General features: G+C 43.3%; 1 protein-coding gene across 1 annotated transcript in view; it reads left to right on the plus strand.

Moving 5' to 3' along the window:
• The window catches only part of TMEM108 (transmembrane protein 108), a 32,206-nt gene continuing 21,205 nt past the window's right edge, over positions 3,122-14,122 (plus strand). Inside the window, 1 exon segment of the mRNA XM_005669840.3 lies at positions 3,122-3,671. Coding sequence (XP_005669897.2) covers positions 3,659-3,671 — 13 coding nt within the window. The 5' untranslated portion in view covers positions 3,122-3,658.

The raw sequence follows: 14,122 nt of genomic DNA on the forward strand, positions 1-14,122 counted from the left end.
GCAGAAGGAAGGAAATTGTAAAGATCAAAGAAGAAATCAATAAAATAGAGACTCAAAAAACAATAGAGAAAATTAATAAAACCAAGAGCTGGTTCTTTGAAAAGGTGAACAAAATTGATAAACCCCTGGCCAGACTCACTAAAAAGAGGAGAGAAAGAACCCAAATCACCAAAATTATAAATGAAAAAGGAGAAATCACAACGGATACAGCAGAAATACAAAAAACCATAAGAGAATACTATGAACAACTATATGGCAATACGTTTGACAATCTGGAAGAAATGGACAATTTCTAGAATCTTACAGCCTGCCAAAACTGAATCAAGCAGAAACAGACCAACTGAACAGACCAATCACTAGAAATGAAATTGAAGAGGTCATAAAATCACTCCCTACAAATAAAAGTCCAGGACCAGATGGCTTCACAGGTGAATTCTATCAAACATATAAAGAGGAATTGGTGCCCATCCTCCTTAAACTCTTTCAAAAGGTTGAAGAAGAAGGAATACTCCCAAAGACATTCTATGAGGCCACCATCACCCTCATTCCAAAACCAGGCAGAGATACCACCAAAAAAGAAAACTATCGCCCAATATCATTGATGAATATAGATGCAAAACTCCTCAACAAAATCTTAGCCAACCGAATCCAACAACATATCAAAAAAATTATACACCATGACCAGGTTGGGTTCATCCCAGGTTCACAAGGATGGTTCAACATACGCAAATCAATCAACATCATACACCACATTAACAAAAAAAAAGTCAAAAATCATATGATCATCTCAATAGATGCAGAAAAAGCATTTGACAAAGTTCAACATCCATTCATGATCAAGACCCTCGCCAAAGTGGGTATAGAGGGAACATTCCTGAATATAATCAAAGCCATTTATGATAAACCCACAGCAAATATAATCCTCAATGGGGAAAAACTGAAAGCCTTCTCACTCAAATCTGGAACAAGACAGGGATGCCCACTCTCACCACTGCTCTTCAACATAGTTTTGGAAGTCTTAGCCACAGCAATTAGACAAACAAAAGAAATAAAAGGCATCCATATAGGAAGAGAAGAGATCAAACTGTCACTGTATGCAGATGACATGATTCTATACCTAGAAAACCCTAAGGACTCAACCCCAAAACTCCTTGAACTGATTAATAAATTCAGCAAAGTGGCAGGATATAAGATTAACATTCAGAAGTCAGTTGCATTTCTGTATACCAGCAATGAAGCATTAGAAAAGGAATACAAAAATACGATACCTTTTAAAATTGTACCTCACAAAATCAAATACCTCGGAATACACCTAACCAAAGAGGTAAAGGACCTATATGCCGAGAACTATAAAACCTTAATCAAAGAAATCAAAGAAGATGTAAAAAAATGGAAAGATATTCCATGTTCCTGGATTGGAAAAATCAATATTGTGAAAATGGCCATCCTACCCAAAGCAATCTACAGATTCAATGCAATCCCTATCAAATTACCCATGACATTGTTCACAGAACTAGAACAAACAATCCAAACATTTATATGGAACAACAAAAGACCCAGAATCGCCAAAGCAATCCTGAGAAACAAAAACCAAGCAGGAGGCATAACTCTCCCAGACTTCAAGAAATACTACAAAGCCACAGTCATCAAAACAGTGTGGTACTGGTATCAAAACAGACAGACAGACCAATGGAACAGAATAGAGAATCTGGAAATTAACCCTGACACCTATGGTCAATTAATCTTTGACAAGGGAGGCAAGAACATCAAATGGGAAAAGGAAAGTCTATTCAGCAAGCATTGCTGGGAAACCTGGACAGCTGTATGCAAAGCAATGAAACTAGAACACACCCTCACACCATGCACAAAAATAAACTCCAAATGGCTGAAAGACTTAAATATACGTCAGGACACCATCAAACTCCTAGAAGAAAACATAGGCAAAACACTCTCTGACATCAACATCATGAATATTTTCTCAGGTCAGTCTCCCAAAGCAATAGAAACTAGAGCAAAAATAAACCCATGGGACCTCATCAAACTGAAAAGCTTTTGCACAGCAAAGGAAACCCAAAAGAAAACAAAAAGACAACTTACAGAATGGGAGAAAATAGTTTCAAATGATGCAACTGACAAGGGCTTAATCTCTAGAATATACAAGCAACTTATACAACTCAACAGCAAAAAAACCAATCAATCAATGGAAAAATGGGCAAAAGACCTGAATAGACATTTCTCCAAGGAAGATATACAGATGGCCAACAAACACATGAAAAAATGCTCAACATCGCTGATTATAAGAGAAATGCAAATCAAAACTACCATGAGATACCACCTCACACCAGTCAGAATGGCCATCATTAATAAATCCACAAATAACAAGTGCTGGAGGGGCTGTGGAGAAAAGGGAACCCTCCTGCACTGTTGGTGGGAATGTAAACTGGTACAGCCACTATGGAGAACAGTTTGGAGATACCTTAGAAATCTATACATAGAACTTCCATATGACCCTGCAATCCCACTCTTGGGCATCTATCCGGACAAAGCTCTACTTAAAAGAGACACATGCACCCGCATGTTCATTGCAGCACTATTCACAATAGCCAGAACATGGAAACAATCCAAATGTCCATCGACAGAGGATTGGATTCGGAAGATGTGGTATATATACACGATGGAATACTACTCAGCCATAAAAAAGGATGACATCATGCCATTTGCAGCAACATGGATGGAACTAGAGAATCTCATACTGAGTGAAATGAGCCAGAAAGACAAAGACAAATACCATATGACATCACTTATAACTGGAATCTAATATCCAGCACAAATGAACATCTCCTCAGAAAAGAAAATCAATCATGGACTTGGAGAAGAGACTTGTGGTTGCCTGATGGGAGGGGGAGGGAGTGGGAGGGATCGGGAGCTTGGGCTTATCAGTCACAACGTAGAATAGATTTACAAGGAGATCCCGCTGAATAGCATTGAGAACTATGTCTAGATACTCATGTTGCAACAGAAGAAATGGTGGGGGAAAAACTGTAATTGTAATGTATACATGTAAGGATAACCTGACCCCCTTGCTGTACAGTGGGAAAATAAAATTTAATAAAAAAAAAAAAAAAAAAAAAAATAAATATGCTTAAATTGAAGTGAAAAAAAAAACAAAAAAAAAAAAAAAAGAATTCAATTGTGAAATCTAACTCAAGCCCCAAACCTAAATTATACCTTGGGCTATGGCCACCCTGCCTTGAAATGGGAAATTAGACAGTTTCACAAGGATGCACAGCTGTGTTGCCTGAGCCATTTGTTCCAGGGAAACTGGAACAGGCGGTGAACCTTTGGCAACCAAGGAGAGTGTTGCCAGCCAGCCTGCAACCTGCCTGACTGGAGCTGGTCCAGCATACCAAGCAGCCAGGGCTCAGGAGAGGGCGGGTGCCAGAGAGCGAACACCTCCTTGACGTCAGCCCCTCCCCAGTCGCCCCGCCCTGCCTGCCACTCCTCCCAGACACCTTGCCACCATCCTTGCTACATCTCTGCTACGTCCCTGCCAACCTCCTCTCTCCTTGGCAAACTTGCGAGGAGGGGCGGGCGGGTGCTGAGAGATGACACTGCAGACAATCGGCAAGCCCAAGAGGATGACAGGTCGAAGGCCCCAATGTCCTTTTTAGGTAAGTGACTATCAGACATGATCAGACTGGGGCTTTCTCTTCTCCTCTGGTTTTGGAGAATTTGAAGCTGAGGGTAGATAGATGCCTACATGCTCAGGTCGGGACCAGCCTCTTTTGGCAGGTTCTGGGACTCCCCAGGGCTTCCTCAGGGGTCCGAGAGATCCTCTTTTAGTTGCTGAGGCACCCACTGGACCAGACTTCAGGCGACGGGGCTGCAGGCTTGGGGAGACTGGTCTTATTGGGTTTGTAGGAGCCACGCACTGGGAGACACCACAGCTTCGTAGGGCATGCGAGCCCTCCACAGGCTGCCTCGCCAGCTGCCGCCCAACAAAAGTCCTGTTTGTCCTGCTTCCTTTCTGCTCTTATCAAAACCTCCTGAGAGCACACACTTGGAGGCAGGAAGCCAAAGCTGGGACTTGTCTTTAAAACACAAATCCTGGCACAAATATTCACACAACCAGTCAGAACTTTAGAAAGACGTGAAGGCCGACATGCTTATGTGAGGAGAAGCGGTACCGGCTGCAGCAGGTGCATGCGTGCACTTGGGTCTCGGGAGGGAACTGCACGTTCCATCCTTCTCAGCCTTCTCTGGCCTTTCTGGCTATGAGACCTGTGTTCATTTAACCTGTTCGTGTTAATCAGAGACAAGCAAAGTGAGAATGATATGTGCACACACACATACGCACACCCCACGCTCCCACATCATAGGAGTCATTGCTTGCTGTTTTCTTTTGTTGATGTTGTCTTCAAAATACACATGGATAATTTCATGGTAAGCATTCAGCTGCAAATAACTCAAATGAATGGAATTCTATAAATATTCTTTCATCCTCACATTTTTTTAAGAAAACATTATTGTACTCTTGATACAAGTCAGACTGTGAACTCAGTTCCAGGGGTCCAGATGCTGAAGAAGCTCAGGGTCCCAGGGGAATGACCTAAATGTAGCAGAAACTGGATTTCCACAGTGGTGCAGTAAGTTAAGAATCCAGCTGCAGCAGCTTGGGTCACTGTGGAGAAGTGGGTTCAATCCCCACCTGCCTCATTGGGTTAAGGATCCGACATTGCTAAAGCTGCAGCATAGGTCATAGCTGCAGCTTGGATTCAGTCCTTGGCCCAGGAACTTCCATATGCCATGGGTATGGCAAGAAAAGAAAAGAAAAAGGAAAGGGGAAAAAAAGTAAATGCAGCAGAAACTAAAAGCAGTTTCCACTTGTTGAATCCAGGCCCTGTCTGGGGCCTCTGTACATCTTCACCTCATATTCCCAGCCCTGAAAGCACCATGAAGGGAGTTGTCTTCCTTACATTAGTCCAGGGGAAGAAAGCTGAACTAATCTGCCTGAGGTCCCACCACTAGGCAGTTACAGAGCTGGGATGGACCTAAATCCCACTGACCCCAGGTCCCCACACCTTCCTGCCGCATTCTTGGTGGAAGGGCCATGTGGAGAGAAGGGCCACATGTGAATAGGAGCAGGGTCCCCTGGGAATACCAGGCAGGAAGCCACCATTTCTAATTGGACAAATTAAGGAACTGTGACCTCATCAAGACAATGGAGCAGTCAGGGTGGGATTTCAGAGATAGTTACATTGTTACCTAGCAGGAGAGGGGTGTGGGCAGGACTTTGAATGAGTATGCGTATATCCATATATGCATATATGTGTGTGTGCATATATCCTCACACCTCATAAGGCTTTCATGTTTAGACAGCAGTGCATTGTTGCCTTGTCATAATGATGAATAAGCTTTGAGTTTCATGCAGCCTGCTTCCTTGGTTAAGACAGTTGGAGTTCCCTGGTGGCTCAGTGGTTAACAAATCCGACTAGGAACCATGAGGTTGTGGGTTCGATCCCTGGCCTTGCTCTGTGGGTTAAGGATCTGGCATTGCCGTGAGCTGTGGTGTAGGTTGCACACGTGGCTCTGATCCCGCATTGCTGTGGCTCTGGCGTAGGCCAACAGCTACAGGTCCAATTTGATCCCTAGCCTGGGAACCTCCATATGCCACAGGACTGGCGCAAGAAGTGGCAAAAAGACAAAAAAAAAAAAAAAAAAAAAAAGAGTTTATATTACAAAGGTAGCATGTAATATAAACTGACCCCTCAGCTGGAATTTGAACAGGTTAAAAAACCATGTATTCAGGCTATTATTCTCCTTGGCCATTTCACCTCCAGACTCCACACTCTGAATCAGAATATTTTAAATGGTGAGAATCAGAGGGAATATATATATATACATACAGATGCAGCAGTAGTCATGGGATTTTCCACCCTATCTAAGTGGCCTCCAAAGTGTGTCTGTGGGCACATGCTTTCTCACCAGGGTGCTGGGAAAGTTTCCTGCAAATCTCCTTTCAGCAGTCTCCTTCCAGGACACACCCTCACACACTCTGTGCTGTCTGACCTCCATGGAAACTTTTTAAAATTAAAGAATAGTTTGAACTTACAGAAGAGTTGCAAAGGTAGAACAGAGAGCTCCTGTGTAGCCTGCACCCAGTTTCCTGTTATCACCATCTTACATTACTAATGACACAGTATTGATACGTTATTATTAACTGAAGTCACACTTTATTCCTATTTCCTTCACTTTTCCCCAGTGTCCTTTTTCTATTCCAGGACCCCAACCAGGTTACCACAAGACATTTAGTTGTCATATCTCCTCAGGTACCTTTTTTCTATGAGTGCTTCAGACTTTCCTTATTTTTATTTTTATTTTTTATTTTTTATTTTTTTATTTTTTGGCCACATTCATAGCATGTGGAAGTTCTGGGGCCAGGGATCAAACCCACGCCACAGCAGTGACCTGAGCCACAGCACCAACAATGCCAGATCCTTAACCCACTGAGCCACCAGGGAACTCCTGGATTTCCTTTTTTCTTCTTCTTCTTCTTCTTTTTAGGGCCACACCCATGGCATATGGAGGTTCCTAGGTCCCATGCTAGGTGTTGAATCAGAGCTGCAGCTGCCAGCCTACACCACAGTTAAGGGTAACGCTGGATCCTTAACCCACTGACAAGGCCAGGGATTGAACCCTCATGGTTACTAGTCGGGTTTGTTACTGCTGAGCCACAATGAGAACTCCAGGCTTTCCATATTTTGATGAACTTAATGAGGAGTGCTGGTCAGATATTTTGTGGAATGTCCTTCAATTGGGATTTTTCAGATTTTTTCTTCTGATTGAACTGAGGATATAGATTGGGGAAGGAAAGCTACAGAGATTGAGTGCTATCTCCATATCCAGGGTTCATACTATCACCATGACTTTGTCACTGTTGATGTTGACCTTGACAACCTGGCTGAGGCAGTGTCTGCTGGGTTCTCTAATGTAAAGCATGAACCATTTTTATAAGCCTTTTCCTTTTAGTTTGGGAGAGAACAAAGCAGTCTGGACTGGTGCATTTGTGTTCTTTCCCATGATGTCAGCGAGATGTTACCTGAATTTTAATGATCCTGTTATTTTATTAGGAACTGGGCTGACCTTTTCATCCATCTAATTCTGACTCTCATTGTTGTCAGAGAAAGTCTTTGAGAGAACATCTTTGGTGTGTGGGTTTGTTCCCCCTCACAGCTAATTTTCAGATGGCAGCTCCTTGGCAGAAATGGTCATGTCTTCAATATACAGTCCCGTTATACTAGGCTCCTCTTTATTCCATCTCCCCCCACCCAGCCACGAAATGCTTGTGTACCAGCAGTTTTCATGCCAATGCTGGTATGCATTTGTTCCTTTTGTCCTTTGGGGGAACTTGTAGCTATAGATCAGAGAAATCAGGATGCTATAGAAAGAGCCCAGCCTTGAGATGCTTCCCTTTTCTTAAATCTGGGAAGGAGAGGAGGAAAGGAACCGAACCCAAGTGAATATCAGCCTGTTGAACTTTAGCATTTTAAAAACCTGATGCTTAAATCCAGAATGGTCACTACAGAGCCTTAATTATATTTCTCCATAGATGGTATTCAAGTTACTCCTACTGCCTAACAAACCACCTCAAAACTTGTGGCTTAAAACCCCAGTCATCATTTATTTTGCTCATAGCCCAGTTGGGCAGGGATCACTTATCTATGCCCTGCTCAGACTTGCTGGGGTAGCTTGAGTGGGGCTGGAAGACTCACTTTCAAGATGGCTCACTCCCTGGTGAGCAAGTTAGTGCTGGCTTCATCTGGAACTTCAGCTGAGATGGAAGGCCAGGGGTCTTGATTCCTTTCCACATGGACCCCTCCATGGACTGCTCAGGCTTCCCCTCAGCACAGTGGCTGACTTCTGAGAGTGTGGACTAGGAAGTAGTTGTGCCATCCTTTATGACCTGGCCTCAGAAGTCACGTAGCATCTTTTCAACCATAGTCACAAACCCACCCAGATTCCAGGGGGTGGAACATAGACCTCACCTCTCACTAGGAGTGAGGTCACATTTAGGAAGAGTATGTCGGTTAGGATGTGCTGTGGTGGTTATTTTTGAAACACATAAGTTGTCACAGCTGGCTAGTGATTGATTTAAAAGAGGCTTTTTTGGCCAGTTTTATTTAGTTGTAATTGACATGTAACATTGTATTACAACATGATCTTATATATATATATATATATATATATATATATAATGAAATGATTACCACAGTAAGTTTGGTTGACATCAGTCACCTCACATAGTTACAAATGAACATGATGAAAACTGTTAAGATTTAGTATCTTAGCAACTTTCAGATATACAGCACATATTGTGAACTATAGACGCCATGCTGTACATTATCCCCAAAATGTATTTATTATAACTAGAAGTTTGTACATTTTGACCACCTTCACCCATTTCCCACCTCCACTCCCCACCTCTGGTAACCACCAATGTGTTATCTGTTTCTGTGAGCTTAATTTTTTTAATTTTTTATTTGTTTTATTTTATTTTTTCTCTTTACAGTCATACCTGCAGCATACGGAAGTTCCTGGACTAGGGGTTGAATTAGAGCTACAGCTGAATGCCTACACCACAGCTTACAGCAACGCTGGATCCTTAACCCACTGAGCAAGGCCAGGGATCGAACCCACATCCTCACAGAGACAACATTGGGACCTTAACCTGCTGAGCCACTGCAGGAACTCTGTAGCTTGATTTTTTTTAGATTTCACATGTAAGTGAGATCATGTGGTATTTGTCTTTCTCTGTCTGACTTATTTCAGTTAGCATTATGGCCCTCAAGGTCCATCCATGTTATTGAAAATGGAAGGATTTCCTTCTTTTTGTGTCTGAATAATATTCTTTAGTGTGTGTGTGTGTGTGTACACCATATTTTCTTCCACTCATCCATCAATAGACACTGAGGTTGTTTCTTTGTCTCAGTTATTATAAATAACGCTGCCTTGAACATGAGGCTACAAATATCTCTTAAAGATAGTGATTTTGTTTCCTTCAGATATGTACTCAGAAGTGGAAATGGTAGAAGTTCCTGCTGTGGCACAACAGGACAGGCAACATCTCTGCAGCACCAGGATGCAGGTTCAAACCCCGGCCCAGCAGAGTACGTTAAAGGATCCAGCATTGCTGTAGTTGAGGCATAGGTTGCAACTGCAGCTTGGATCCGATCCTTGGCCTTGGAGCTCCATATGTCATGGGGCAGCCAAAAAAAGAGAAAAAAAAGTGGAATTGCTAGATCATATATTAGTTCTATTTTTATTTTTTTGAGAAATGTCTATCCTGTTTTCCATAATGACTGTACCAATTTACATTCCCACCAACAGTGCACAAAGTTTCCCTTTTCTCCACATCCTTGCCAATGCTTGTTATCTCTCATCTTTTTGATTATAGTCATTCTAACAGATATGAGATGATATCTCATTGTGATTTTGATTTTCATCTCTCTGATTATTAGTGATGTTGAGCATCTTTCATGTACCTGTTGACCATCTGGATGTCTTCTTTGGAAAAATATCTTTTTTTTAATATTTTTTTTAATTTTCCCACTGTACAGCAAGGGGGTCAGGTTATCCTTACATGTATACATTACAATTACAGTTTTTCCCCCACCCTTTCTTCTGTTGCAACATGAGTATCTAGACAAAGTTCTCAATGCTATTCAGCAGGATCTCCTTGTAAATCTATTCTAAGTTGTGTCTGATAAGCCCAAGCTCACGATCCCTCCCACTCCCTCCCCCTCCCATCAGGCAGCCACAAGTCTCTTCTCCAAGTCCATGATTTTCTTTCTGAGGAGATGTTCATTTGTGCTGGATATTAGATTCCAGTTATAAGTGATATCATATGGTATTTGTCTTTGTCTTTCTGGCTCATTTCACTCAGGATGAGATTCTCTAGTTCCATCCATGTTGCTGCAAATGGCATGATGTCATTCTTTTTTATGGCTGAGTAGTATTCCATTGTGTATATATACCACATCTTCCGAATCCAATCCTCTGTCGATGGACATTTGGGTTGTTTCCATGTCCTGGCTATTGTGAATAGTGCTGCAATGAACATGCGGGTGCATGTGTCTCTTTTAAGTAGAGTTTTGTCCGGATAGATGCCCAAGAGTGGGATTGCGGGGTCATATGGAAGTTCTATGTATAGATTTCTAAGGTATCTCCAAACTGTTCTCCATAGTGGCTATACCAGTTTACATTCCCACCAACAGTGCAGGAGGGTTCCCTTTTCTCCACAGCCCCTCCAGCACTTGTTATTTGTGGATTTATTAATGATGGCCATTCTGACTGGAGTGAGGTGGTATCTCATGGTAGTTTTGATTTGCATTTCTCTTATTAGAAAAATATCTATTCAGACCCTCTGCCCATTTTTTAATCAGATTATTTGGGTTTTTTGCTAATTGAGTTCTTTATATATTTTGGATATTTAGAAGGGTTTCTTATTCTTCAGGAATAATTTGTTGTGGCTAACGTGCTGGACTAGATATGGGGAAATAACCTTGATCCAGATAGACTCACTGCCGTCTGGCTGCTTAGAGTTCAGACAGGGAAACAGACAAGACACTGGGCATATCTATTCAGAGAGATAGGGCTGGGGCAGGAGTAGGCTTAGAGGTTACATGCACACAACAAGGGACTCCTAACAAAAGCTTCAAGGCCCAAGAGGAGTTCTAGGTGGGAAATGCTCATCCCAAAAAGGACTGAATGACTTAAGGCAGAGAAGCAAAAGCCAAAGATAAAAGGGGATGTGGTTGCCTAAGTGTTTCTGCCTTTGGGGAAAGTTTTGTCTTTTAGTTGCGGTCATCACAGTGGTCACTGTTGTTTGTCTTCATAAAGCATTCTCCTGCTCATGTAGCACATTTTCACAGATCAAAACTTTCTCAAGACCTAGGGTCTGGAGCAGCCAGGACCAGAGGAAGCTAGGTGGAAATCCTGGTACTGCTGCATGTGGCTGTTTTGACCTTAAGACAAATGACTTAATTGGAGGTTAGCGTGGAGGCGATAGGAAGCCTCAGGCTGCACATTTTTCTTTCCTGTCTCTTTCCTGCCTGCTCCCAGGAGAGGACCTACACTGTGTATCTGTGTGAGTGTGTGTGCTCACTTGTGCATGCACAGGTTTTGGTTTGGAAGCTGTGGTCTGTCAGCGTCCCAGAGATGAGCTCATGCTAGCCGGAGGCCATAGATGTGTCTGGGGCACCCAGGTCCCATCTTGCGTGGTTTCCTAGCTCACCTGTGTACTAGAGATTATACTTTGAGCAATAATTCCCAGTGGAGTCAAGGACCACATCAGCCCAAGAACCAATGATCTCCAGGCATTTCTGGAGCCCTGCAGGCAATGGCCTGAGGGGTCTCTAAGAACTAAGCAGCACTCCTTGTCTTTTAGCCCTGTGACCTGAGGCATGTCCCCAGCAGGACTGGATGGGAGGGGACATTTGGAATGCAGCTGCCTGGAAAAAGGGCAGCAGCAAAGATGAGTACCCACACTCCTTTTTTTTCTTTATGAAAAAAAGACCCATAGAGAAGCTCAAGATCACAAAGGCCCAACTAAGTTCAAAGGGGAGAGGAAACAGACTCCACTTCTTGGTGGGAGGAGTGTCAGAGAACTTGCAGACAGGATTCTAAATCACCACACCAAGCATCTGGGATGGCCACGCTGCCATCTTGCTTAGTGATGGGGGATGGCTTAGAAGACGTCTCAGACTCCTGTGGTTCTGTCACAGAGTTGAGAGGCAATGGAGAAAATACCTAGCAGTGGAAACCTAGTTTAATGGAGAGGGAGGCTCTACTTAGCAGGTGTTCTAAATCATAAGGAAACTAGGGAAGGATTCTGTTCGTATGTGTGAGGGAAAATGCATACATGTAGGCAATGTGTCTTGTGTGTGCAGGCAATTTTAAGAGAAAAATTATACTTTTTTTTCTCTACAGCTGCACCTGCAGCATATGGAAATTCTAGAGCCAGGGATCGAATCAGTGCTGCACCTGCTGGCCTAGGCATAGCCAAAACAATGCCAGATCCGAGCCACATCTGTGATCGCAGTTTGCAGGAATGCCAAATCCTTAACCCACTGAGTGAGGCCAGGGATTGAACGCACATTCTCACAGAGACAACATTGGGTCCTTAACACACCGAGCTGCAATGGGAACTCATATACAATTCTTTAATTAAACAGTGGTGTGCCTGAGATGCCAGGATTGAAGAGAATTAAGGCAGGGGTATCTAACTTTTGTGCTGTACAAGTTCCCTCCAGTTACTTACAAAAATAAAGTTAATCGACTAACGTGTTAAAAGAACATAGATGCTAATATAGAGCCCTGAAATGGAGCTAGAAGAAAACAGGTAAGAGGAAAGAAAAGTCAAAAGACCAGTAATAGAAAACCAATTCCCAAAAGATTGTGGACCATTGCTTCTGAATGTGCAGAGCAGAATCATGAGTGAATGAGGTTGAGTATAGACTTGGGCCAGGCTGCCAGGTTCAAATTGCATCCCCAGCTGTGTGGAAGGAGGCCACTTCCTATGTCTTCCGGTGCTGCTTTTCACTGGTTGCAACAGGGAGCTAATGATGATACCTGCCTCATCAGGCTGTTGTGAGGATGAAATGTGTCAGAACAGACTTAGCCCTTGGAGCAGCACGTGGTATGCAGGAAGCACTCAGTATGGATTAGCCATTTCTCTCTTCACCAATTCCCTCCTGGCTTTTGCCAGATGCAGATATCATGCCCAATATGGACTGTGGGCAGCCAACCAAATAAACAGAAGGAGGAAGGCCCTTCCCTCCCTTGGGTCCTGGAATGGTGTATGCATTGGAATTCTAGGTAGGAGGAGGTCTTCCTGTGACATTTGGGCACCCATCAGTCTGCAGGTGCCCACTCCCTATGCTTGTCCTTATTCCAACATGCTTTAAAAATTGGTTCCACATTTAAAACACATCAAGTTAGATTTTAGTTAGAGTCTCTCTTATGTATTTGGAATTGGAGCCTCCAGAGTCTATTATGCAAATATATGCAAACTATATGCAAAGAGGCAGTAGCCCCAGATTGCAAAGAGGGGAGTGAGCAGGCCAGCACAAAGGGCCTAGAGTGAAAATTTGCATCTGTTAGGGGAGCCCTGGGTTGAAGGCCTTGCATAGTTATTGTGACAGAGTGTTCCCTTGCATTCAGTCCTTAACCTTTTGTGCCAAGGAGGGCAGACGATTGCCATAGTGAAGGTGACAGTGGAGGTTGAGGCATTTGGGCAGTGCAGTGTTGTAGCAATTTTTATGATACAAGCGAAAAGTTGCTTTGAAATAATGTCTTGTGATCTAGGCTCTGTCCCCAGCCAGCTGTTCTTAGACTTATGTTCTTAGACAAGTCACTTTATTCTTCACTCCTTCAGTTGCCCCCTCCAAGAAATGAGGGAATTGGACTAAGTTGCTTCTAGGTCCTTCTCACTGTGACAGCTTAATGTCGTCCTCCAACTGAAAACCCTTTGCCCCAGGATGGCTATATCCGTTCATGGTACCAAAGGTTTACTTTAACATCTAAAGAAGGAAGAGCTGAGAGGTAATTTAACAGTCCTCCTAGAGAGAAAAATAACTTCAGGAAATGCTGGCTAGTAAGGAGAGGCACAGCAAAGGCAAAGTTTAGTTCAACTGCAGTAAGTCATACAGGAGGAAGGACTCCAGTCATACACTTCCCAGCCAGGAGGATTTTAGCCCCTGGGATGCCTGTGGTGAGAAAATCAGGGGAATTTCTTTCCCTGAATATTTTAAAGACCAGGATGCATTAAACCCCTGCCTCTAGAATCTGCAAAAGTTCTCCTGGAGACTGAGCTGCTCTTCTCCCACCCCAGCCTGTTCCTGTGGGCCATCAGGGCCTCCCTGAAAGTTTCATGTGGCACTTGATGCTTCTGCCAAATGATGGCAGTGTCCTTGGTCTTCAGCCACAGAAGACCAAGCATATCTGTGCTCCACTCCAGGAATCCTCTGGGCCCTTAATTTTAACTCCAGCTATCACAGCAGCCACCAGCCGGACACAGGTATGAGCTGACAGCCCCCTGCCCAAGTGTCTCTGGTCTCTGACT

Source organism: Sus scrofa, chromosome 13, assembly GCF_000003025.6.
Source record: "Sus scrofa isolate TJ Tabasco breed Duroc chromosome 13, Sscrofa11.1, whole genome shotgun sequence".
NCBI lineage: Eukaryota > Metazoa > Chordata > Mammalia > Artiodactyla > Suidae > Sus > Sus scrofa.